This window comes from Xyrauchen texanus, chromosome 33 (assembly GCF_025860055.1).
Source record: "Xyrauchen texanus isolate HMW12.3.18 chromosome 33, RBS_HiC_50CHRs, whole genome shotgun sequence".
Lineage (NCBI taxonomy): Eukaryota > Metazoa > Chordata > Actinopteri > Cypriniformes > Catostomidae > Xyrauchen > Xyrauchen texanus.
The window spans coordinates 9,731,898-9,759,139 of NC_068308.1; the positions used below are offsets into that span (position 1 = coordinate 9,731,898).

The 27,242-nt window shown below is 42.2% G+C and overlaps 1 protein-coding gene across 1 annotated transcript in view; it reads right to left on the reverse strand.

The window, feature by feature from the left end:
* Positions 1-27,242, reverse strand: part of LOC127627193 (cGMP-dependent protein kinase 1-like) — a 336,892-nt gene that overhangs the window by 289,595 nt on the left and 20,055 nt on the right. The window contains exon 2 of the mRNA XM_052103472.1: positions 12,175-12,341. Coding sequence (XP_051959432.1) covers positions 12,175-12,341 — 167 coding nt within the window. The remainder of the gene's footprint in view (positions 1-12,174; positions 12,342-27,242) is intronic.

A 27,242-nucleotide genomic window follows, 5' to 3' on the forward strand; every position in this document is an offset into this window, starting at 1 on the left:
ACATATAATACAGTATGTATGTGTACATACATATGGCATACTAATAATTCACCATTGTCACACAGAAAATCAACATTATATAGTAGACATATATGAATTCAGTACAAATTTGTCTTGTAATAAACAAAGAAATATATATCCAGTGATAGTAAACTTATATAGATATGCAATAATAATAAAAAATATGATTTATTGAATCGCAAAAAAAGAAACTGACGCAATTACATATGTAGGGGGTTTAATGACCCTATACACTTTTAGTAATTAAGCAGTTGTAAAAAAAATAGATATATATTTGTAACTTTATTTTTTTACTTTTCAGAAGAGAAAGGTTGAGGTATACTAAAGAGGTGTGGACATAACGGCAAAAAAATTAATGAGGTACAGGTGGTGGAATAAGGTTCCAGGTTGCTAAAGGCCCAAGATATGCATTAAAGGGTTAAAGATATCGTTCACCCAAAAATGTAAACTTTGTCATCATTTAATCATCTTCATTCCAACACCAGACTATTTTCATTCTTCTGTGAAACACACAGATCTATCATGAGGCTACAAAAGATTAAAAAATAGTGCACAAGTTGGACTATACTTTTACGGTGCTTTTTAATTTTATTTTTGAAGCTTGACCGTATAAATCACTATCCACTCTCCTTGTATGGCAAACATACAGCCTAAGATCTCCTTTTGTGTTTCACTGAATAAAGAAAACGTCTCGGGTTATGACTATAACCCTTGTTCCCTGAGAAGGGAACGAGACACTGCGTCGTTGAAAACGACTCTTTGGGGAACGCTCCTTAGCGTGCGCCTCTGAATTATGAATGAAACTATTCCAATCTTGATTGGTGTTGCGTCATGACGTAACATGTGACGGCATAACCGGATGCATAAAAGTGACGCCGGCACACAAACACATTAGCCTAGCGATGAAGCAAGCCGCTCTCAGGCATTGAGAGCCGTGGCAGGACGACGCAGTGTCTCGTTCCCTTCTCAGGGAACAAGGGTTATAGTCATAACCCGAGACGTTCCCTTCCGAGGGAACTCGCACTGCGTCGTTGAAAACGACTCTTTGGGGAACAAATGCCCACTAGGCCACGCGCCGAAAAAGGCCTGCCCTAGAGTGAAACTGAACTCAGGCACTCAGCTAGGACGAGAGCACACGTGCGCCAGGCATACTAGGGAGGTGCAGAAAACCTGATGAAAGTGTGCGGGGTAGCCCAACCGGCTGCCTCACAGATCTCCTGGAGGGGCACTCCCGATAAGAGAGCCCTAGAGGACGCCATGCCTCTAGTTGAATGAGCCCTTATGGCCAAAGGTGAAGGCAAATTGCGCACCTTATAGGCCGAGATAATAGCCTGAAAAATCCAATTACTAATGGTTTGTTTCGAAGCAGGGAGCCCCTTCTTAGTTGACCCAAAACACACTAACAGTTGGTCCGACCTCCTCCAAGAAGAGGACCTCTCGAGGTAAACGCTCAAAGCTCTGACAGGGCAGAGCAAATGGAGCCTCTCTTCTTCTGCCGACACATGAGGTGGAGGATGAATGCCTGCAGGACCGTAGACCGTGCCGTGTTAGAAGGCACCTTAGGCACAAAGCCAGGTCTCGGTGCAGAATGGCTTTAACTCCGCCAGGGGCAAACTCCAAGCAAGCTGGTGTTACTGCCAGGGCTTGAAGATCTCCCACCTTCTTTAGAGAGGTAATAGCTAAGAGAAAAGCCATCTTGAACGTCAGGTCCTTGGGCGAGGCCGACTGAAGGGGTTCGAAGGGGGCCAGGGATAACCCTTCGAGAACCACCGCCAGGTCCCAGGCAGGAACCCTGGACCTGGTTGTCGGTCTCATCCTCCAAGTACCATGGAGAAAACGAATGACCAGCTGGTGCCTCCCCAGAGGCCCAGCACTCAATGGTGCATGGAAAGCCGCAATGGCAGCCACGTACACCTTAAGTGTGGAAGGGGAGAGACCCGCAGAGAAACGATCTTGAAGAAACTCCAGAACTGAAGCCACCGGGCAGTTAACTGGATCTACTTCATGTTCTCTACACCAAGTGGAGAACACATTCCACTTGAGGCCATATAATCTCCTAGTAGACGGAGCCCTAGAGTTAAGTATGGTTTCAACCACCCCCTCAGGGGCCAGACCCACAGTTTCCACAGCTCTGGACGAGGGTGGAAAACTGTGCCCCCTGCCTGAGACAACAGATCCCTCCTTAGAGGAATCTGCCATGGCGGAGCTATAAGGAGTGAGATTATGTCTGAGAACCATACTCGGGCCAGCCACATCGGGGCAACCAGAAGTAGACTGATGCCCTCTTGGTGGACCCTTTCCAGGACTCCCGGGAGCAGAGCGATCGGGGGAAATGCGTACAGGCGAAGCCTCGGCCAGGCCTGTACCATGGCATCCAACCCCAGTGGGGCTGGATGTGAGAGGGAGAACCAAAATGGACAGTGGGACGTCTCTCGAGACGCGAATAGATCCACTTTCGATGGTCCAAATTTGTCCCATATCAACTTCACCACCTCTGGATGAAGTCTCCATTCCCCGGGCCTCAGCCCCTGCCTCGACAGGATGTCTGCTCCCTGATTCTGAACCCCCGGAACATACATGCTCTGATAGACAGTATTTTCCCTTGGGACCAAAGAAATTATCTGATGCGCCGGTCTGCACAGAGGGCGCGATCTGAGTCCCCCTTGTCGGTTCAGATAAGCTACCACTGATGTATTGTCCGAACGTACTAGGACATGGTAACCTTAGATGTCCTCCTCAGATCCCTGAACACAGCCAACATCTCTAGACAGTTTATGTGCCAAGAATGATGATGGTCCTGCCACAGACCCCTGGCAAAGCGGCCGTCCATGACCGCGCCCCAGCCAGTGAGGGAGGCGTCTGTCGAAACGGTTTCCCGGCAACATGACGCTCCCAACACTGGCCCTTGGGCAGGAACCAAGGTTTCTTCCATATTAGCAGAGAACGAAGGCATCTGCGCGTTACTCTGATTTTACAAAATGGATTCCCCTTGGGGGAAAAAAACCCTTGGCTTTCAGCCACCACTGGAGGGGCCTCATGTGTAGAAGGCCCAAAGGTATAAATTTGGATGCCGCTGCCATGAGGCCCAGCAGTCTTAGAAACTGCTTTACAGTGATGGCCTGGCCTAGCTTTAACCCGGACACCATCGCCAGAACGGACTCGATACGTGCAGGAGACATGCGTGCCTGCATCGTAACCGAGTTCCACACAACACCCAGAAACGTTGTGCACTGGGATGGTTGTAACACACTCTTTTTTGTGTTGAGTCTCAACCCCAAACTTCGAATGTGGCTAAGGACGACATCTCGATGCCGAACCGCCATTTCTCGAGACTGGGTCAGAATGAGCCAATCGTCGATATAATTCAGTATGCGGATGCCCTGAAGTCTCAGAGGAGCAGGAGCTGCATCCATACATTTGGTGAATGTGCGGGGAGAGAGTGCTAGGCCGAACGGAAGAACCCGATATTGGTAAGCTTCTTCCCCGAAAGCGAACCTCAGGAACCTCCTGTGACATGGAAGGATGGATACATGAAAATAGGCGTCTTTTAGATCTATCGTGACAAACCAGTCCTCGGATCTGATCTGGCTCACGATGGCAGGAATAGTAAGCATTTTGAACCTGAACCTCCTCAAAGGCCGGTTCAAAACTCTGAGATCTAAAATCGGCCTCAACCCCCATCCTTTTTGGAACTATAAAGTACCGGCTGTAAAATCCGGGCTCCCTGTCTGCATGAGGAACACGTTCTATGGCCTCCTTTAGCAGCAGAGATTGCACTTCTTGTTCCATCACCTGAGTCTGCTCCGGAACCACTGTAGTCTGCACCACCCCAGAGAATTTGGGGGGGCGGTGCCCGAACTGCAGTCTGTACCCTGATTTTATTATATGCAGGACCCATGCAGATATGTTGGGAAGATGATTCCATGCCTCTACAAAATCTAATAAGGGAACCAGCCTCTCGAGGCTGGTCTCGGCTGTTTTTCGAGCACTGTTCTCGACTTCCTGAAGTGAGTGACCGGCAGGATTTAGTCGATACGGTTCTTGTGACCACAATTAATGCTTGTTTTTTTTTTTTTATTGATATTTTTTGACACGAACGGCACGGCGTGCGTCCGCTGGAAATTGATGTGGCCCGAGGCATCAGAGACGGCGGGAACCGACACCAATTTCCTGAGGACTCCGCTGCGAGAGCAACCTCGGTTGCTCTGCAGCGAGGGGACAGCCCTCCGAGGTTCTACCACCTTGGTAGGACCTCCTTCCCGAAGCTTCTACTAAGGGAACCAGCCTCTCGAGGCTGGTCTCGGGTGTTTCCCGAGCACTGTTCTCGACTTCCTGAAGCGAGACCGGCAGGATTTAGTCGATACGGTTCTTGTGACCACAATGGATACTTTTTTTTTTTTTGGCACGAACAGCACGGTGTGCGTTCGCTGGAAATTGATGTGGCCCGAAGCGTCAGAGACGGCGGGAAACCGACACCGATTCCCTGAGGACGCCGCTGCAAGAACAACCTTGGTTGCTCTGCAGCGGGGGGGAACTCTGTGGTGCGAGGAGCTGACTGATGGCTGGGGCTGATCTGCTTGCCCTACTCGATTTAGACTTACCTTACGGGGGAAGCATCAAGCAGAAAAGATCTAACCTTTTCCTTTATCCCCGATAAATTCAGCCACAGATGCCTCTCTGTGGCCACCATAGCTGCCATAGAGCGGCCAATAGCCATTGAGTGCAGGCAAGAACCAGCCCGACCTGCCGCCATGTAAGCGCTACTTATTAAAGCAGATGTATCCCTGCAGGGCTTACTAGGCAGCGCCGGGGTTTTAGCCCATATCCCGTGCCCCCAAAACATCATCTGTAATCACCACACTGGGGCTGGAGACACGGGACAAATGCGGTTTACCCCACGATCTTGAGATATATATTTATTTATTTTTTTTGGTGGAGATCGGGGAAAAACGGCAAACCTCGGCGCTGAGGTTGTGATCTGTGCCGCAGGAAATGCTCGTCTAATTTGTCTTTCAACTTGCGTTTCCTGGTCATTTTGTGGCCAGCTGATATCAAGTCTGGCCACGGCACGCGTCACAACCTCAATCAGCTCCTCATAAGCTTGGCCGAAAACTGGCGTGCTTGACTCACGGTCGTCCGCATCAATGCTGAGCATATCCACTTCCTCGGAAGCAGAGAGCTCAAGCATTGGGACCTGATCGTGGGCAGAAGAAGCCACGACGCGGGCTTCTGCACTACTCACAGTAGGCTCGGGATCCTCAAACGAAGAATGAGAAAGTGCCGCAGCAGTCTCATTCTCATCTGCAAAATCCCGCTGCGAACCCCACGATCTCAACCGCCGCGCTGCCTCAACAGACGCGGGACCAGATCCGTGGGGAACGTGAGCCTGACCGTGATCATCAAAGCACGCCAACCGGGAGCGCAGCACTCTCATGGGTAGTGCTTCACAACTTTCACAGGCAGATCCCTCGAGAGCTGCCTGTGCGTGCTGCGCTCCCAAACAATTCACACATAAAGCGTGCGTGTCCCTACCCGTAATGAAACGAGGGCAGGGGTGCACGCACTTCATGAACTGTTGGGTGGCCATAATATTTTTAAATCAGACAAACAACACCAAATAAGACAAACAATACACATAGAGCGCTTGCTGAAGAGCGAAAACTAATGTGTTTGTGTGCCGGCGTCACTTTTATGCATCCGGTTATGCCGTCACATGTCACGTCATGACGCAACACCAATCAAGATTGGAATAGTTTCATTCAGAATTCAGAGGCGCACGCTAAGGAGCGTTCCCCAAAGAGTCGTTTTCAACGACGCAGTGCGAGTTCCCTCGGAAGGGAACTGTGCATGTTTGAAACGGTGAGTAAATGATGACATTTGGGGAGAACAATTCCTTTAATGGTGAATTTGAAATACAATTGGAAAACTGCAATTATAAGCAATCTTTCTTTAGTTACAGTACAATAAACCTTTAAAATATTAAAGCAAACTTATTGTTCCTACCTAGTTGGCACCATTTCCCAAAATTAGTATATTTTTTCTTATTATATGCAATCAGTTGCAAAGCACATGTACACTCACCTAAAGGATTATTAGGAACACCTGTTCAATTTCTCATTAATGCAATTATCTAATCAACCAATCACATGGCAGTTGCTTCAATGCATTTAGGGGTGTTGTCCTGGTCAAGACAATCTCCTGAACTCCAAACTGAATGTCAGAATGGGAAAGAAAGGTGATTTAAGCAATTTTGAGCGTGGCATGGTTGTTGGTGCCAGACGGGCCGGTCTGAGTATTTCACAATCTGCTCAGTTACTGGGATTTTCACGCACAACCATTTCTAGGGTTTACAAAGAATGGTGTGAAAAGGGAAAAACATCCAGTATGCGGCAGTCCTGTGGGCTGAAAATGCCTTGTTGATGCTAGAGGTCAGAGGAGAATGGGCCGACTGATTCAAGCTGATAGAAGAGCAACTTTGACTGAAATAACTACTCGTTACAACCGAGGTATGCAGCAAAGCATTTGTGAAGCCACAACACGCACAACCTTGAGGCGGATGGGCTACAACAGCAGAAGACCCCACCGGGTACCACTCATCTCCACTACAAATAGGAAAAAGAGGCTACAATTTGCAAGAGCTCACCAAAATTGGACAGTTGAAGACTGGAAAAATGTTGCCTGGTCTGATGAGTCTCGATTTCTGTTGAGACATTCAGATGGTAGAGTCAGAATTTGGCGTAAACAGAATGAGAACATGGATCCATCATGCCTTGTTACCACTGTGCAGGCTGGTGGTGGTGGTGTAATTGTGTGGGGGATGTTTTCTTGGCACACTTTAGGCCCCTTAGTGCCAATTGGGCATCGTTTAAATGCCACGGCCTACCTGAGCATTGTTTCTGACCATGTCCATCCCTTTATGGCCTCCATGTACCCATCCTCTGATGGCTACTTCCAGCAGGATAATGCACCATGTCACAAAGCTCGAATCATTTCAAATTGGTTTCTTGAACATGACAATGAGTTCACTGTACTAAAATGGCCCCCACAGTCACCAGATCTCAACCCAATAGAGCATCTTTGGGATGTGTTGGAACGGGAGCTTCGTGCCCTGGATGTGCATCCCACAAATCTCCATCAACTGCAAGATGCTATCCTATCAATATGGGCCAACATTTCTAAAGAATGCTTTCAGCACCTTGTTGAATCAATGCCACGTATAATTAAGGCAGTTCTGAAGGCGAAAGGGGGTCAAACACAGTATTAGTATGGTGTTCCTAATAATCCTTTAGGTGAGTGTATGTGGCTAATATCCAAACAGACACTCTAAAATCAACTCAAGTGTCTTCTTTAAAGCTCTCAATATGAGTTTACATTTTCACAGTGTGCCTGGAGACAAACCAATTCAGTGCGCAATACCAAAAATGTCTTTTTTACAAGGTGTACTTCACAATCAACACCAGACTATATGTCAGACTAGCCATAAGTAAACTTTTAAAAGCTTCCAGAGTGTGCAGCAGCACAGAAGGGTGAATTTTGATGAAACCTGTGGTGGCCAAAACCAGCTATTTGGACTGCTGATGGCTGAAATAAGCTTTGAATACATCAAAAGACACTTTTGTTCATGGTCAACAAAACAGAAGCATTTTATAAGTAGTTTTTTTAAGGCAACATAGTCAAAATAGGCTTTAGAAATGAACATAGACAACATTACACAGTACAGCACTATAGTAGAACTAGCTAAAAAAAAACACATAAAGGAGAAAAAAAATTAACTAATCTCAGTGAAACGATCCAAGGTCACCATCAGACTCTGCCATTCAATCCAGCTGGCTAAGAGCTGAAAAGCTCAATTGTTGTGTGTTAAATCGGGATATTATTATTTCTACTGGCTTATTACTCTCCAGGTTAAGTTGAGTCTAAACATTTTTCGAAAGTCGGCTGTGATACAGAATGACAATAATCTATGATAGTGCTTTAAGGAATAGTTTACATAAAAATTTTAATTCTTCTGTCATAGTTTACTCCCCCTTATGTCATTCCAACCCATTACATTCTGATGTGGAACTCAAAATAATAAATTGTAATTAATATTTTAGTCTGTCTGTTTTTTTTAATTAATTTTTTATCAGTGGTTCACTTTGAAGCATAAAAAAGTACCCAAAAGCATCATAAAAGTAGTCCATGCAGCTTGTGCGTCATATTCCAAGTCATCTGAAGGCATATAATTAGTGGTCGACTACTATGGGGTTTTTAATGGCTGATGCCGATATCCAGAGGGCAGGGTGGCCAATAGCCAGATACAATGCCGATATATCACAATTTAATGTAGTAAATAACAAAAATAAAATTAAAAAAATAAATAAAATAAACTCTCATTTAGAACTATATTTAATAAATTTCACACAAAATAGTATTGTATTTTAAATGGTCAGTTTAAACAGTTTCTTTAGATTTCTGTTTAGTTATCAAATTATAGTAATTTATTTGCACATGAAGAAATTGTTAATATATTAGAAAGAAAGAAATAACAGTACACACAGTAGTCCAGCAACAATGGATGACATGTCCACTTTAGCATTTTCTAAATAAAAAAAAAACAATCAAACCAATTGAACATACAGTGCATAGTGAATAAGACATTTACTTATAGCACACGTGAAGCACTTTTACCCTGGACTGCATCTGAAAGCGTAGGCAGCTGACTTGCTTTCTTGCTGCTTAATTAGTTAATGGCTTAACTGACCATTGTTTTGAATGAATGGAATTCTTAAGGAAACTGTTCTTTTAACAGTTTGAAAAGCACCTTATTTTCATCGTACCTATGTATACAGCCTCCGGAGGCAGCATTTAGTTTAGTTTGCACTCACACGCTCATGTGGCTCCAGCACGAGCCTCATTCTCCTAACAGTTTAAATGGCCTGGAGTGACCATCATGATTTGTAAATGAGAGTAACTTTTTATCCTGATCCTAAAGTTTTTGATTCTTGCTGATAGAATATATGCTTCAGAGGAAGAAATTAGACAAGTTAGTAGCTCAAGACAAGAAGAAAACACTGGTTTTCGTGAGGTTTGTGAATTACATCTTTTTAAATGAGATATCTGCATATTTTGCTGACTGTATATAATACAAGTTTTAATTATATTTGCCTTTGAACATTAGAAAAGTTACAGGGAACTGTTGAGGAGAGACTGTTAGAATACATGATCTAGAGGTAAATAAATGAGCACTCCACAGGATGCTGGATCTGCTGAAGTTGTGTGAGGTTGGTTTATTACATTGGTTTAAACGGGATATGTGCATATATGCAGATGGTATATGATATTAATTTATTGATATTTGCTTTTTTATCATTAGACAAGACAGTTAAAAGTTACTGGGAACTGTTGAGGAGAGAGAGGGAGAATGAAATAGAATCAGACTGAGCTTTATTGCCAAATATGCTTACATATACAAGGAATTTTTCTTGGTGTCAGAAGCTTCCACAAACAATACAACAACAAGCAAGCTATTTCTCTCTCCTCTCTCTCTGTGTGTCTCTGTTCACACTTTCCCCCTCTCCAGCCTCCCCTCGTCTCTCCCCCAGGTTAACAGAAGGCAGGGTGCACCACCGGCAGACAAAACGGCCGGAAGGGCAGCGTCTCCCCCCCAGAGATAGGCCTGAATCAGGCAGGGGAGGAGTGTGATGAGGAGGAGGGCGAGGCCGGGCCATGATGGAGCACGGCTGGTGCTGAATCAGCTGATCAGCAGGAGATCGAGATAAGGAGCAGCCGGTGACGAGGGAACGTAATGTAGAAGAGGTAAGATATGTTAAAAATATATTATTGACTAAGCTGTGTATTGCACGTAATTATTGATTAATGGGGCAGTTTTAACTGTTCATGAAATGGATAGCCTGAGGGAAAAAAATCTGTTCTTGTGCCTGATGGTTCTGGTGCTCAGTGCTCTGTACTCAGGCCAGAAGGCAACAGTGCAAAAAGGTTGTGGGCAGGGTGAGTGGCATCCAGATTGATTTTTCCTCACTCTGGAAGTGTACAGTTCTTGAAGGGAGGGCAACCAATAATCAGCTCAGCAGTCTAAATTGTCCTTTGTACTCTTCTGATGTCCTATTTCGTGGCTGAACCAAACCAGACAGTTATTGAAGTGCAGAGGACAGACTCAGTGACTACTGATTCGAAATGGATTAACAGCACCTGTGGCAGGTTGAACTTCCTCAACTGGCAAAGGAAGTACAACCTCTTCTTGGCCTTTTTCACAGTGGAGTCAATGTGGGTATGCACATGTCCTGTGAGATGTAGTGCCCAGGAACCTGAATGACTCCACTGCTGCCAGACTGCTGTTTAGAATGGTGAGCGGTGTAAGTGTTGGGGTGTTCCTTCTAAAGTCACAATCATCTCCACTGTTTTGAGCGTGTTGAGCTCCAGGTTGATATGACTGCACCAGTGATCCAGCTGTTCAACCTCCATTCGGTATGCAGATTCATTGTCATTTTGGATGAGGCCGATGACAGTAGTGTCGTCTGCAAACTTCAGGAGCTTGACAGTGGGGTCCTTGGCAGTGCAGTCATTAGTATAAAGGGAGAAGAGAAGTGGGGTGAGTACACATGCCTGGGGGGCACCAGTGCTGATTGTACATGTGCTGGAAGTGAATTTCCCCAGTCTCACTAGCTGCTGTCTGTCCATCAGAAAGCTTGTGATCTACTGATAGATAGATGTGGGAAAAGAGAGCTGGTTTAAATTATTCCATAGGACATCTGGGAGGATGGTGTTGAAAGCCGAACTGAAGTCCACAAAAAGGATCCTTGCAAATGTCCCTGGTCTGTCCACACATTGCAGGATATGATGCAATCCCATGTTGACTGCATCATTCATAGACCTGTTTGCTCTATAAGCAAATTGAAGGGGATCCAGAAAGAGCCAGTGATGTCCTTCAGGTGGGCCAACACCAGTCTCCCAAATGACTTAATTACCACAGACGTCAGAGTGAAGGGTCTGTAGTCATTAAGTCTTTTGATAGTGTGTTTCTTTTGGAAAGGGATGATAGTGGAGCATCAGGAAACTTCTCTGTTGAAGATCTGTGTGAAGATGGGGGCCAGCTGGTCAGCAAATGGTGAAACACAGTCTGGGCCCCATCATTTCTTTGTCTTCTTTTTCTGGAAGACCTGGCACACATTCTCTTCAGAGATCCTAAGTGCAAGTTGAGTAGCAGGAGGGGGGAGGAGAGTGGTTGCAGGAGGTGTTGGTATTTGTGTGAAGTGAAGATCAGAGTGGCTGTGGGACTGGGCTTTTCAATTCTACAGTAACACATTCAAATCATCAGCCAGTTGTTGATTCCCATCAGAGTTGGTGGATGGTGTCATGAATATCGGTTGACCACTACATATCATTTACAGTTTTGGTGAGAAAAATTAAATAATACAAAATAAATAAAAAGTATTTTTTCAATGAAAACCTGTAACCTGATGTAAAGATTTTCATTGTGAAATGACTTACATTTCGGGTTTTCTCACCAAAATCTAAAATCATATGCCTTATGAAGACATGGAATGTGACACAGGAGTTGCATGGACTACTTTTATGATACTTTTGGGTCCTTTTTTAAGCCTTAAAATGAGTTGCTATCAACTGCCACAGCATTTAGTTGACAGACTGGAATATTCATTAAAATCTGTTTTTGTGCTCTACATAAGAAAGTCATGCATAAATTATGACTATTTGATGATAGTCCCACACAAAATTATGCCATTAGTTACAATTAGAGCCACAGTATTTACACTTTTTTATTAAATCAATCTACAAACGGCTTACATATCGCTATCACGTCAGGCTGGGAGAAGAGAATGTATTGCAACATGGAAAAAACTGTTAATTATAGATAGATAGATAGATAGAGAGAGAGAGAGAGAGAGAGAAAGATACAGTATATTATAATGCAAATAGTTTCATGGCTGTTGTGGTATCTAGGACCAGTGCATACTCTAAATTAAGCAATTATTGGCAGATGCTGCAAAATGTTGGACACTGCCTGTAAATCATCTGGTAGTAAAATGTAGTAAAGCATATGGGAAGGATACTTGGTAACAGTGTGTGACTATTAAACAAAATTAAACTAATCATCCTCTTTTCAAAAACACCAAACACAAAGACATGACATACCTTCCATGACGTAGACCAAAGAGCCCACATCACCTTCTTTGATTATGCAGCTTTCTTTATCATACTCCACAGGGTACATGCAGTCTACGATCTCCTGAATCTGAGACAGCTCAAGGTTCTTCATGAAGTCATTGTCAAGAATGGCCTCCTTGATGAGTTCTTTAGACCTGCGAATGACATGTACTAAATGACTGAACTGCTGACATTATTCATTGATAAAATCAAAAAGAGATAGTGAAGTCCTTTTCTGAGAATATTTTATCAAACTAATCGAACTATGGGGTTCCTCTGATAAAATGTAGTCACCCAAGTTACAAATCACTCTTATTCTCGATCTCCAGACACCTCCATTCAGTACATTTTGGATATGCTAAACATTTTGTCAACATAACAGAAAGGATTAGGGGTTCTCACTCTCAATGGAGTGAGTGGTAAGTTGTGCATGGATCGCGGCATCCACGTGCTGTGAGTCTCCGCGGTGTCATCCTCAACTAACCACGTTATAAAATGCACGGATTGACGGTCTCAGAAGCGAAGGCAACTGAGTCTTATCCTCCGCCATCTGGATCGAGGTGAGTAACCACGCCGCCACGCGGACCTTCTAATTAGTGGGAAATGGGTATTTCAAAATGGGAGTTCTCATGAGAACGTTCTCATTATTTGATAGTCTGACCATTTACATGCCTACATAACTTTAGCTAACAGTATTTTTAAGCACCACTATTGTGCTGTACATTGTTTGTTGTTGGTAGATTTTAATTTTAAGGAAAATATAAAAATGGTCCATTCAGACCTTTACATTTTCTAAATTTCTCTCAGGGAATACTGCTGAACCCCCAAACAATATATTTCCTTAATAGTCACAAGGCCTCCAATGCCCCTTGAGTATCTAAAAATTTCGGCTTTTTTTCTGGAGCCCCAATGTCCTAATTCTTGCCCATTATTTTTTCTTTTAAAAATTAAAAATTACTTCTTTTACAAATTACTATTACTGCCCAAGTGGACATGTACAATTAGGCATACTATTTAAAAAATTAACATTACTTATGTCATTTCATAGCTATACTGAAAACTCACACCATGTAAGTTATTGTAAGGACCTTTGCTGGGAAGGAAATCTAGAGACTGGACTTCTGGGACCTTTAAATTAATACCCTGACATAGATGATCAGATCAGGTGTGCATCGATTAAAACACAAGTCCAACAAAGTTACACACACAACTAACTGAAACAAACTGAAAGCAGTCATCAAATCAGCAGGTTAAGAAGTATTAGCTGGCTAGCGGCTACTAACACTGTTGTCATATAAACCAGTAATGAGTCAAGGTAGCCAGCACTTAGCTATCTTGCTAATATGATATCGTTGGCCGAGTTTGGAATGGCATAGTACCATACTACTTTTAGTATTTCTGCCATAGACAGTCATGGCATAAGTAGTAAGAGTAGAATGTGTACTATGCCATTTTGAAGTCTTGGCAATGTTCACAAGTGCTATATTGAAAGCACTACAACTAGACATTATATTATGTTTTTCCTTGTGAATTTCATTGTTTGATTGTTTTTAAATTTACAGTAATTTCAAATCAGATGATTGCAACATGCTCCTGCTGCCCCTTTGTAAGTGTAAATGAGGAACTGTCAAATAAACAAAAGTTAAGTATGGAGTGCCACAGGGATATAATAATAAGAGATATTAAAAGGAATCATGGAATAAGTTTTTACTGTTATGCCAATGATACCCAACTTTATATTTTGTCTAAACCCAACGAAAATTCACAATTCTCCAAATTAGCAGAGTGTATCAATGAAATCAATGATTGGATGGCCAGAAATATCCTTCTACTCAATTCCAACTAAACAGAGGTACTAATGATTGGACCAAAAACCTCTAAAAATAAGCAGCTAAAATATAATTTGACTCTTGATGGATGTACTGTTACGTCATCTTCTACAACAAATAACTTATGTGTTATATTTGATACCAATCTGCCCTTTGAGAATCACATTTCCAATGTTTGTAGAACTGCATTCTTTCACCTGAGAAATATTGAAATACATGCTCTCTGTTGCTGATGGCAAAACATTAATTCATGCATTCATGACCTCAAGACTAGATTAGTGTAATGCATTACTGGGAGGATGTTCAGCAAGTTCAATAAATAAACTTCAATTTGTTCAAAATGCAGCTGCCAGAGTGCTGACTAGAACCAAGAAATATGATCATATTAGCCCCAGTCTATCATCGTTACATTGGCTACCTGTTCAATTTTGTATCAATTTGTAAAAATATTGTTAACTACATACAAAGCTTTGAATGGTCTTGCTCCACAGTACTTAAGTGACCTTCTGACATCTATACCACTGTATTCTGTCATGTTATTATTGCTATCACAAAATTCTGGCTTGTAAATAATTCCAAGAATATCAAATTCCACAAAAGGAGGTAGATCCTTTTCATATTTGGCTACTATGGAATAGTCTCCCTAACACTGTTCAGGATGCAGACACTCACTCAGTTTAAGTCTAGACTAAAGACTCATCTATTTAGCCAGGCATACATCTAATTTATGCTTCAACTCACAAATAGGGAGCTTTAGTTAGGTTTGCCAGAACCAGAAACATCCATCATGATCTATAACTGCATAAAATTAAATGGCATCTACGCTAATATTATAATTTTTTTGTTTCCATGTCTCAAACTTGGGATTTGTATCCCGAGGTTACCAGAGCCAGCCAGATCCAGCTCTTTCCTGCTTGGTGTCGGACTCCACTGCTACGTGCCACTGAAAGATGATGACAAATTACAGCCAGTGCCAACCAGACATCACTTGTTTTGTTTTTACTTCAGAGGATGAACTGATGCCAACTCCAATTGTAAGACATGGGATACTTCATATGCCAGTGCTTGAACCTTGGACTTAGGATGGACTCCACCAAACCTCACCAAAATGGCATTGCATCTATATGAACTTCTACAGTTAATCCAGGATGAACTTCAAAGACATTATTCATAAATCTTAGTTAATACAAAATCTTTTTGTTTAAACATTGGCCCCTAAAACTTACTTAACTTACAAAATTAAAACCATGACTTGGCACTGTATATAAATAACTAATATTGGCATTATATTCATGTTGTTTAGCCAGAGGGGAACTGGCCAACACAATGAACCTGGTTTCTCCCAAGGTTATTTTTCTCTATTTAACAACATCTCATGGAGTTTTGTTTTCCTTGCCACAGTCGACTTCAGCTTGCTCACAGGAGTTCTAAATACAATTATCATTTAATTATTGAATTTCTATTCACAATTTACAATTATCTTTAATCAAATTATACAATGATTACTCTAAGACTTTATAGATATTACATTTATTTATTTTTTTAATGCATGATTTCCTGTAACGCTACTTTGAAACTAAAAATAAATATGAATTGATTTGAATTTACTTGAATTGCCGTCTCAACTTCTTTGGAGTGTGCTGCAATCATCTGATTACTGTACATTTTCAGGAAAAACATAATATAATGTTTAGTTGTAGTGCTTTCAATGTAGCAAAAGGTAAATATAATTTACAATGATCCATCACTTCCGCTAATTTTTGGACACAAGCAAGAAAGTATTTATTCTTGTGACGTTTATTGGCAGTAGGCAATCCAGTTTATGGTGCATTACTGCCACCTACTGAGCTGGAGTGTGGAGCACCAGAAGAAAGTATTTCATTGGAGTCAAACATCTGCATGCCTACATTTATTCTTGAGGTCTAACAAACATGTGGAATGCATTTCCTCCCCCATTAATATTATGAAATGTATATTGTGAGAAATATTAATATCGAACGATATTAAATGAAATATCGTGATAATATTTTTGGCTCTATTGCCAATTTCAGTATATTCATAATTATATAGAATAATACATTGTGTTAATATATTACAATATATTGAGTAATACATAAGGAATTGCCGCTTTTCATATATTGTGAAATATATTACAATATATGTTCTTATATTGTAATGTATGTCATTTTATATTCAATAATACACTTCATAATATATAGATGTGCATGTGATAAAAAATTGTATTGTGTGCTTAAATATATTTTAACATATATGTTGTACATATAGTCACATTTATATGGGAATATGAGCAATATCTGTACACAATTCTGAGGAAATATATACTGTTATATCCATATATGTGAATATTTATGTAATTATTAGGGCTGTCAATCGATACATTTTCTTTATCGAATTAATTACATTATGTCCCGATTAATTAATCGTGATTAATCGCATTTAATCGCATATACAAATATTTGCTGAGAAAGCCCCTCATATAACAATAATTAAAAATATAATGATGGAATAATTATACATAGTTATGTGTAATATATATAAAATATTCAGATAAATAAAATGCATTACAATCTTGTGGCAGAAGAGTTAATCATTGATAAGACAATACAAAAAGCGGCTTTAGAATACAATGTATTGTTTACTACCATATTATTAATCATAAGTCAATCATTGGCATACAGTTCACAGCAATCCATTTCACAAGTGAATTTGTCAATCAGCTCGAGATTTATTATGAGGGCTTGTTTAAGGACCCATCAATGTACACCTGCGTGAGACATGCTCATGTAGCGTCTCGGGTGCGTTGCGTCATAAACATAACATTTTTAGGTCACTGTGTCAAGTTAAATATAGTTTATTACTTAGAACACATCTTGAGATCCCTTAGTTCGAATTTGCGCTCCATGAAGTGTTTTGAACGCAAGAACGTAACACATGTCTGTGTTGTTCTGTCTGCCGGATGGTTGTTTTCTTCAATGTATAAACTGCACATTGCCACACAGCTGAAATTTCAATTACTGCCCCCTGGAGAAGACAGCTGGTACTACAAGCTTGCATTTCTCAGGAATCTTCCTTATCACTGCCCGGGGGCATTATGAGTCATAATGAATCTCGAACTGATTGACAAATTCACTTGTGAAATGGATTGCTGTGAACTGTATGCCAATGATTGGCTTATGTTCAATAATATATGGTAGTAAACAATACATTGTATTCTAAAGCCACTTTTTGTATCGTCTTATCAATGATTAACTCTTCGGCTACAAGAATGTTATGCATTATAATTATCTGAATATTTTTTTATTATATATATTTATAATTTTTTATATATAATAATATATATTTTTAATATTTAAAGATAACTATGTATAATTATTTCATATATTGAATTATTGTTATATGAGGGGGTTTCTCAGCAAATAATTGTATATGCGATTAAATGTGATTAATCGCAATTAATTAATCGGGACACCATATAATTAATTTGATTAAAAAAGGTAATCGATTGACAGCCCTAGTATCAATATATAGCCATGCATAGTTCATGCGTATATTGCAGAATATTGAAAAATATAAGCACAAGATTCCATGAAAATTTATAATTTATAATATCGCATTATATTTTCCAATATAGGAAAAGGGCTGCTGTTTAATTATTACCCATAACTGTCAGCAATGGATATGCTTGTTGTCCATTTGCATGCATACTTTATTCATTTCAAGGGGAACATGAGATTGAGAATGAAATGTGGGGTTTCTCTGACAGTTCTGGAACTTCAATTTCACAGAACTGCCAAAATGGTGCTAGTGACTTGAGTCATAAATATTTTTTTTTTTGTTTTTTTTCTCGAGATCCCAGACACCTCCATTCAACACCACAGCATGTGAGATTACTCACAGAAAGTTGTAAATCTTAGAAATAAGCATGTTTTTTTTTTAACTGAGAGAATCCCCATACCTTGGTTTTTCTGAATGCAATCAATATCTCTATCAATGGATGACCACCTTCTAATGGAGTGGATCGTAACTCTACATGATGACTCATATTCATTGAAAATGCCTCCATCCATTTGGCAATGTATTTCAGATGGCCTTGCTATTGTTACTGCATTACAAGTTTCCATTCAGAATCTTTTTTGTTTTTCATGCAACTGTTACATTTAATTATACAACACTGTCAAATATATGTCAAATCTAACCCCCTTGCACCCAAAGGGGTAGCCATTAACAATGATCACAAAAACGTCTACAAAGGTTTGCTGTTATTTAACCATAACAATTTGTGTAGATCAGTGTTTCCCAACCCTGTTACTGGAGGCCCCCCAACACAACACATTTTGGACATCTCCCTAATCAAACACACCTGATTCAACTAATCAGCTTGTTAGTGGAGACTCCAAGATGGTTTGTCAGAAAAGGGAGATATACAAAATGCACAGTGTTGGGGAGCCTCCAGGACCAGGGCTGGGAATCACTGGTGTAGAATATAATATGATAGGAGGCTAATCAGATAGCAATGTGAGAAGCCAGCTGGGCGATGGCAATATTACATCTAAAAAAAAACAACCTCACAGACAAGCGGAGTGATACAAACCGTGAAATGCTCCAGTGCTGTTATACTAAATGTCATTCAAATGGCCAATCAGATTAAAGGACCGGAACTAACTATTGTATAAAGTTTCATTAACCTTTTATGGCACTGATGGATCAAAGGGTCTGCTTAGGGAAAATTAGACTACTTTTCTCCTTCAATTAGAAATGGCAGCATGGCAGATATGATGGCTACAAATGGACCATCTGTGTTCGCAAGTACTGGAGCCCCAAGGAGACATGGAGTGGTAGATGACTGCCCAGATACACTGTGTTACTAGCACTCACACACTCCTGCTGGGTACTAATATGCCATGGGCCAATGATAAGATCTCAAGATCTGTGGATCTGCCTGGACTGATGACATTAACAATCACCACAGTCTTCTGATTCATCATTCATGTGGGCACCTGAGCGATAAAAAATGGCAGTTTTTTGTACATAAGTCTGACCTCCCAGTAAATGTAACACACTGAATCTTGACAACTTTATCTACAATAAAACAAATTGTACCTGACGTGGTCTTCTATTGTTGTAGCCCATTCGCCGCAAGGTTTGACATTCTGAGATGCTATTCTTCTCACCACAATTGTACAGAGTAGTTATATGAGTTACCATAGACTTTATCAGTTCAAACCAGTCAGGCCATCCTCTGTTGACCTCTCTCATCAACAAGGCTTTCCATCCGCAGAACTGCCCCTCACAGTATGTTTGTTTTTTTGTTTGTTTTTAGCACCATTCTGATTCAATTCTAGAGACTGTTGTGTGTGAAAATCCCAGGAGATCAGCAGTTACAGAAATACTCAAACCAGCACATCTGGCACCAACAATCATACTACAGTCTAAACCACTAAGATAAAAATTGTTCTCTCTCTCTCTAGTAAGACCTTTTATATTAGGGCAAAATTTGTATTTTTTTATAATATTATTTTTTGTTTACATCTAAAAAGCATTAACACAAGATCAATTGTTATAATTGACATCAATTTGTACACTTGATGCAGCCACACTGCATAAAATATTTAGGCTTTTTTCAGAGAATGTATTTTTAACGTGTATTTTGTCTCAAAAGTATTTTGATTACATTAGTGAACTTGATTAAAATAACACATTATGTTACAAATTTAATTTGACAGCATATATTATTTAATCTGTAGTTGAATACATTTTAAAAGTCACCCTACCGACCCTGTGACTGTTCATCATTTCAAATGGCTGATAAGATTCTTCAGTTGCTACTACTGATAACCGTTCAATTCATACTCATAACTGCAGCAGCCAATGTCGTCAAAGCGATCATTTGCATGAATATTAATTCCAAGGGGAACATGAGATTGAGACTAATAGAACATTTATAGGATTATAAACTAATTTCATGTGGAGTTTTCTAATACCCTGATCGTGCAATTGCCTAGAGAAATATGGCCTCAGTTGTTCCTGACTGATGCTGAATGGGAGATTAAAGACAAATAATTCCACTTGTCACACTTCATGAAGAGATTGCATACACACAATCTATTATTTCCAAGCACACATGGACAGCAACTGGCCAACAATAATGAGCAGTAGAAAAAAGACAGAGGACGGGGGGTATGAATTCAGCGTCTCGCTGTATCATAAGCTTACAGTCCTCATGTTTATTGAGACACAGTGATATTATTTTGGTATTCAATTACAATACGATTGCTAAAGTAGCTTAACTGTGCCTTAACCCTTGTGTTGTCTAACATTCTGTATACGCCCCTTGTCCTAAGGGTAAAAAATGACCCACCTTCACCAAACCCCTAAAATAAAGCAGCTTAATTGAATTTTAAACCCCAAATCTATTTTGCATGAAGAAACAACCTGTCAATCATTACAAACTTTGAATATGTGGATTTTACCTCTTCACAGTACAGAAAGACAGTAGACACCACACGTTTTTATTACAACACACCTGTCATAATTGTTTTAATTACTAAAGTAGAGGTTTATTATTATTATTATTATTATTATTATTAGCTAAAGGTACATCAAAGGTGTAAACATTAACATGTATTAACATTGTTTAGCAGGAGCTGGCATTTGTATAACCTAAGAAAGTAGCAGAAATGTGCAGAAAGTAATTTTGAATACAATTTATTGAAGGGAAACAATAACAGTCTTGAACTTTTTTGGCAACATATTCTTATATACTGTACAATGAGGAATTCAACTACAAAATACTAGTCTTCTCCCATTTTTCGAACCATTGCCCCCACCCACAAGGTGTATAAACAACAACAATAAATAAGAATAAAATAGATACAAAATAAAAACGTGAAGAACATAAATCAATCAACTCCAATTAGCATATGTAGGACAGCATGCAAGTGTGTGCGCAAGGACTTTGCTGATGTATGTCTCACATGTGAAGCACATAATATTTGTTTTAGTCTTTCTTTGAGGGGTAGAATTGGCATCTCCTCCTCTTGCCTGCCCCAGCTGCAGCCTCAGGTGGATCGTGACAAGATTCAGCCCCCTGAACAGCTTTCACAAGGGCTGCAGAGGCTGCTGTATGGGGGAGGCGCTCCCTTCTTTGAATGTGTGGGGTTACAAGTGCTTTTCCCAGCTGCTCCAGGAACACCCTCCTCTTGTTCCACTTATCAGGTATCCAGGTAGAGTTGATCTTGTTCCACATCCCGAAGGCATTGTATGAAGACATATCAATGATGTTATGGAAGATGACCAGGGGCCAGCGGGCAATCATCCTCCTGCAGCTGTAAGTTCCAGTAAGTTCCCTTTGTTGTGGTTGTAGTCCAGGATGATAGCTTGCTTCCTGTCCTCACGATCACTGATCTCAGCCGTTTTTGTGCAGTGTGCTCAGGAGGACCACATTCTTCTTCCTCTTTGGAAGGTAAGAAACTAGAGTGGTAGTGGGGGTGAAGGCCAATTTTGATGAGAAGGCCCCCTTGTTGTGAGAAGTTCAGGGGGGAGCTCATGCTTGTTCTTTCTAACTGTGCCAACCATGGTGATCTTCCTCTTCAGGAGCTGCTGGTTGAGTTCACAAGAGGTGAAGAAATTGTCACACATGACATTGTGCCCCCTCAGTTAATCTGGCACATCAAGCACAACCTGCATCCCCTTGTTCTTCTCCGGGCCTCCACTGGTTGGCTTCCCTGTGTAGACTTGCATCTTCCAAACGTAGCTGGATTGTGCATCACAGGCCACCCATATCTTGATGCCATACTTTGCTGGCTTGCTGGGCATATACTGCCGGAAATGACAGTGACCTTTTGACAAAAGAGATTACTATCAGTAATTAGTATTAGTGTCACAGATAACAATCACATAAATCAATGATATTACAGCAATACAAAATAAAAGTATTAGTAAAAATCACTTATATTAGAGATATGAATATCAAAATGTACCTCTGATTGGAACCAGTTGCTCATCCACTGTTACTTCAGGCCCAGGTTTGTAGAGGTATGGTAGACGCTGCACCCATTTCTACCAGACCTCACTTATGGCCGCCAGTATATCTTGCTGGTCTTGACTCACGGTTATCAAATCGTAGCATGCTTGAGTAAGTGTGAAAGATTTTCAGTGGCATCTCTGCACGAAAAATCGCCCTTCCACTGAAAAAATTCAAATCTACACCTGTTGGGCACTGAAATGTGCACTCATGGCTTCAGCAAAGAGACAACTGGGGGTACTGTCATTTGCAGCACCTTTATAGCCTCTGACTGCATTCCTATTAGTAAACAATTCTTTCCATATATGTTTATTTTGTCTGAAATTTAGTTTATTTTGTTATAAATTGTTTTTATTTTGTCTGTGAACTTGAGTCATGTGTGGGGTAGTGGAGGGAAGATGCTGCACAAGAAAGTTTTAGTTTTGTCTGAGTTCAATCAGTTGCACACATATTCTCAATTTCTCATTGTGCGTGTGTGTGTCTGTGTGTCTCATTGTGGTTTTTGTGGTGTGTAAATTATTTTATAACTGCTAGGTCAAAAATTACCAGAAGACAATCTTTGTACCCTGGTGGTTCACAGCTTTCATGGAAATATGATCAAAGGCAATGTTTCACTTTTTCTAATGTTGGGGTTACTCTAGGAAAAGTCATAAAAATGTAGCTGGTTTTCTCTGCTGGTAAACATAGCGGCGGGTCATTTTTTACCCTTAAGACACAACACAAGGGTTACATTTCCTACTCTATTCTAGTTTTTAGTTAACATGAAATGGTGCTTGCAATATTACTTCCATAATGTGACATATTTCAGAGTGAAACAAGATATTTAACAAGTAGGTCTGGGAGGTTTAGCTAAATTCATGATATCGCAAATTCATCGCAGATACATATAAATATTAATTGTATCACCCAGCTCTGATATGGCATGAATTGACTGAATTCACTGGAAATTGATTGGATTGTAATAAAATCCCATCTTAAAAAAGTTTATTCAGAGGTGGAGCAAGATATTACTTTCTGATTACAAAGATTTTTTTATTCATTGGAATAATGTCTCCTGATGAATCGTCTACAATAAAACCAGAAATTTGTATTATGAAGTTAAATGGGGTCAATTTTGATTTAATGCTGACTTAAAAGTATGTTTCACTCCAATCATACCCTGTTCTCCATGTCCTACCCTGTACAATGTCAGATGATTCGTATCATGACATATTTGAATGGCAAATCACTAATCCGTAGCAGATCACAATCAGAGACCAGGCCCACATTCAAAAGCAGACTGACCTGAATAAAGATCATTGGTAACTTTTAGGGTGACTATGTTCTCATGCAAGATTGCAACTTGTATGCCTAAATTTAGCTCCTCTGTTCCCAAAGGCTAATTTACCAGAAACGTTCCATGTGGCCTAAAGCCAACATACTGTTTCAGACAAAATGTTATTTACAGCAAGATATTACCAAATAAATGTTACTAAATCCAAATAATACTTCTGTGTTCCTGTAGCTCAACTAGCATGGTACTACAATTTAGATTTCTGATCAGAGTCAAAGTTCAGGATTTGTAAAAGATGTTTTGTTATCATATGACAAAATTTGCAGTCTTTGATCTCTTAGTGTGACACAGACGTCCGATTAATTGCCTTAGCATATTTTAAGGCCAGCTATTGTGTATTTTTCCACAGAAAACAGAATTGTCTGTGTAAATATTAATTAAAATCAAGCATTGGAATAGGAACAGTAGATTCTTATAAAAAAAATACTCTTCGGCAGAACTTGAGTCAGACATGGACAGTGGTTATATTTGTTTAAAATGTTCTTAAATTAAAATTACCATGCAACTTAAAATACTTCAAGTAGAGGGAACTTCAAGTAATAAAGTAAACCTAACAAAATTTAACATGTCAAAATAACTTAAATGAAAATTATTTAGTGATTTGCTTGTTAGTGACAGTGTAATCACATCGAGGAAACGTTTGTGGATGGTTCATGTTCTCATTGCGCAAACATGACCATGGCAACGTTGCGGCCGTGGCTTTCTTTCTTCTGGGGAAAGCCAATTCTGCCGCCCCCCGGACCTTCTACCTATGGATACGAGGTCGGCCGGTTGATGCTGGAGGCGATTTGGAGGCTCCAATGGGTTTGGTTTGAGTCAGGCAGCTCACCTCAGTGCCAACCTAATGTCTCTTTCGGAGCTTGCGAGATGGATGAGATTTCGATTGCTGCATCGGAGAGTGCATTGGTGATGTCGGATGCCAAGGACTCGACTGGGCTAGCGACCTTGGGTGTGCCCGCCCAGTCTGAGGCCGACATGGAGCTGACCACTATGCTTTCCCAAGCCGGGTGATTGGTTCCTGGGTTCAGGGTGCCACTCATGGCCACCCTCCCCCTTGGTCCCTTTCTTCCAGGAGGTGCACGATGAGTTGACAAGGTTGAGGGGGGCATCTATTTCTGTCGGGAACCCTATCGAGGGTCGGAACCCTTGTCCGCTCTCACTACTGCAGGGTAGCCGAGGGATATGCCATGATTCCTCAGGTGGATAAGGCGGTTGCGGTGCACTTGTGCCTGCAAAACGCAGCCACCTGGTGGAGTCGCCCGGCACTCTCCTCCAAGGCCTGTAGGACTACATCCTCTCTGGCAGCCAAAGCCTACAGCGCCGCTGGACAGGCAGCCTCCACCCTGCATGCCATGGCCCTCCTGCAAGTGCCAGGCCAAGGCACTGAAAGAACTTCACAAGGGTAGTTGTGTTGTAGGAAATGCACTCGGTGACCGACCTCGTCCTCCAGGTGACAAAGGTCACAGAGCGGGCACTCGGGCAGACAATGTCCACGCTGGTGGTCCAGGAACGCCACCTATTGCTGAATATGGTCCAGATGAGGGACACTAACAAGGCACACTTCCTGAACATGCCCATCTCCCAGATCGGCCTATTCGGCGACACCGTCGATGACTTTGCCCAGCAGTTCTCGATGGTGAAGAAACAGACTGAGGTGATACAGCACATCTTTCCCTATCCTGCTCAAGAGTGCATACCACCGTCTGTTCGACAGCAGCGAAAGCCCAGGCGGCTCCGCCCCGGCATAGAGCCCCCCTGCAGGAAGCTGATGAACCCCGCCTAACGGCCTGGAGCAGAGACACAGATGAAGGCTCCTAATCACCCCTGAGGTGGACGACCCAAGAAGGAAGACGTGAACTGGAACCTTGGAGCTGGTGACCAGACCACTCCATCCCCTGGTGGAGGGCCGCAAGGAGAACCTTGTGTTCCCTTTTGTTTTGTTTGCAGTGCGGTACCCACACTATCAAATAAAATAGCGGTTTCCTCTCTCCTTAGGTCACAGAGCCGGTGCCCACAGTCGCCATCATAACAGCTACCGGACACATCACGTCTGATGCTGATGACTCAACTGGGCTGCCTCCTCCGGGTCTGATTGTCCAGTCTGAGCCTGACACGCAGATGTCCGCTATGCTTGCAGCACAGGGCTGGACAGAACCCACCCGTCCCCCCATCCCTCACTGCTAGACGATTGGTTCCTTGGGTCAGGGCGCTGCCACGGAAGCCTTCTCAATGCCCCCGTCTCCCTGTTCGGGTTATTCGGCGACACCGTTGAAGACTCTGCCCAGCAGTCGTTTGCATTGAGGAAGCAGACAAAGGCCATCTCCCACAAAATGCCTCACCACCGTTCCAGCACGAGCCGTGCTCTGTCTGCTCACTGAGGGCATCCCCCTGCGGTTTCTAAGCAACAGGCAGCTCCGCTTCAACCTGGGCAATACCGGGACCCAGAAGACTCCCAAACGTTCCAGAGATGAAAAAACCCAGGAGGAAGATGGCCGCTACGGAGATGGTACCTGGCACACTTAATTCCCCGGTTGAGGGCCGGGAGGGAAACTTCTTGCCGCACTCCGCCTGGGCTGCGGTACCCACATTGCCAGGAAAAAGGGAGCGGTTCCCTCACTCCTTTGGTCACCTAACCAGTGCTCCCACATGCCGTTCTCACGGCAGTCTGGTGCCAAGTACCTACAGTCACGGCATCATGGACGCGGCCCCCTCGCCTCCTGGTGGGCCAGTTCTGACGACTCTAGAGGACACAGCTTGGTACGCGGAGCAAAGTGAGAGTTTTTTTTCTCAGCACAATTGTTTCGGGACACAACTAACTTTTCTCCCCGACTTATTACCTGCTCCCCCCGCTGCGAAGCCCCACCGGGTACATCATATGTGATTCGTCCCCTTAGTGCCCCCAGCTCGGACCTTGGACACTTCGCTTACTCTTCTGACCTGGTGGGCTGGGACCATCCGACTTGGCGATGCGATTTAGTTCGCCAAGCACTCGCCTCACAGGGAGCCGTCCCTCCAGCCAAGATGAAGCCAGGGTTCTACGACCCTGGCTTCATCGTACCCAAGACAGGCGGTGCGTGGCGGCCAATCTTGGACCTGCAAATTCTGAACCGGGCATCACACAGACTCCTGTTCAAAGGTGCTGATGCGTAAACTTATTCTAACAGACCTGAAAGATACATACATTCATGTCTCACTTTGCCTCTGCACAGTCCCTTCTTTCAGCTCACATCCATTGCCTGGGGCATATGACATTCTCAGTGGCGGCCGCGCCGCTTGGGTTGATGCATATGAGACCGCTTCAGCACTGGCTTCAGACTCGAGTCCCGAGATGGGCATGGTGCCAAGACTTAGACAGACCTCTGTTATCTGCGGACAGGAGTCCCCCTAAAGCAGGTGTCCCGATGTGTTCTGATCACCACAGACACCTCCAAACATGGTTTTTATGCTGTGTGCAACGGGCACGCAGACGCAGGCTCTTGGACGGGGCACCGGCAGGGTTGGCACATCAACTGCCTAGAGTTGCTCTAAATTGTTGCCCTGCGGAGGTTTCTTCTGCTATTTCAGGGCAAGCGCATCCTAATTTGCTCAGACAGCACCACCACGATAGCATAAATTAATCTCCACGGCAGCGTGGGCTGTCGTCATATGTCACAACTAGCCCACCATCACCTCCTTTAGAGCTAACAGCAACTCAGGTCATTGCACGCCACTCATATCCTGGGTGACCTCAACATGGCAGCTGACGCGCTGTCGCAACAGGGCACACTCAGCAGAGAGTGGAGGCTCCACCCCCGGGTGGTCCAGCTGATTTGGGAGCGGTTAGGCAAAGCACAGGTAGACCTGTTTGCTT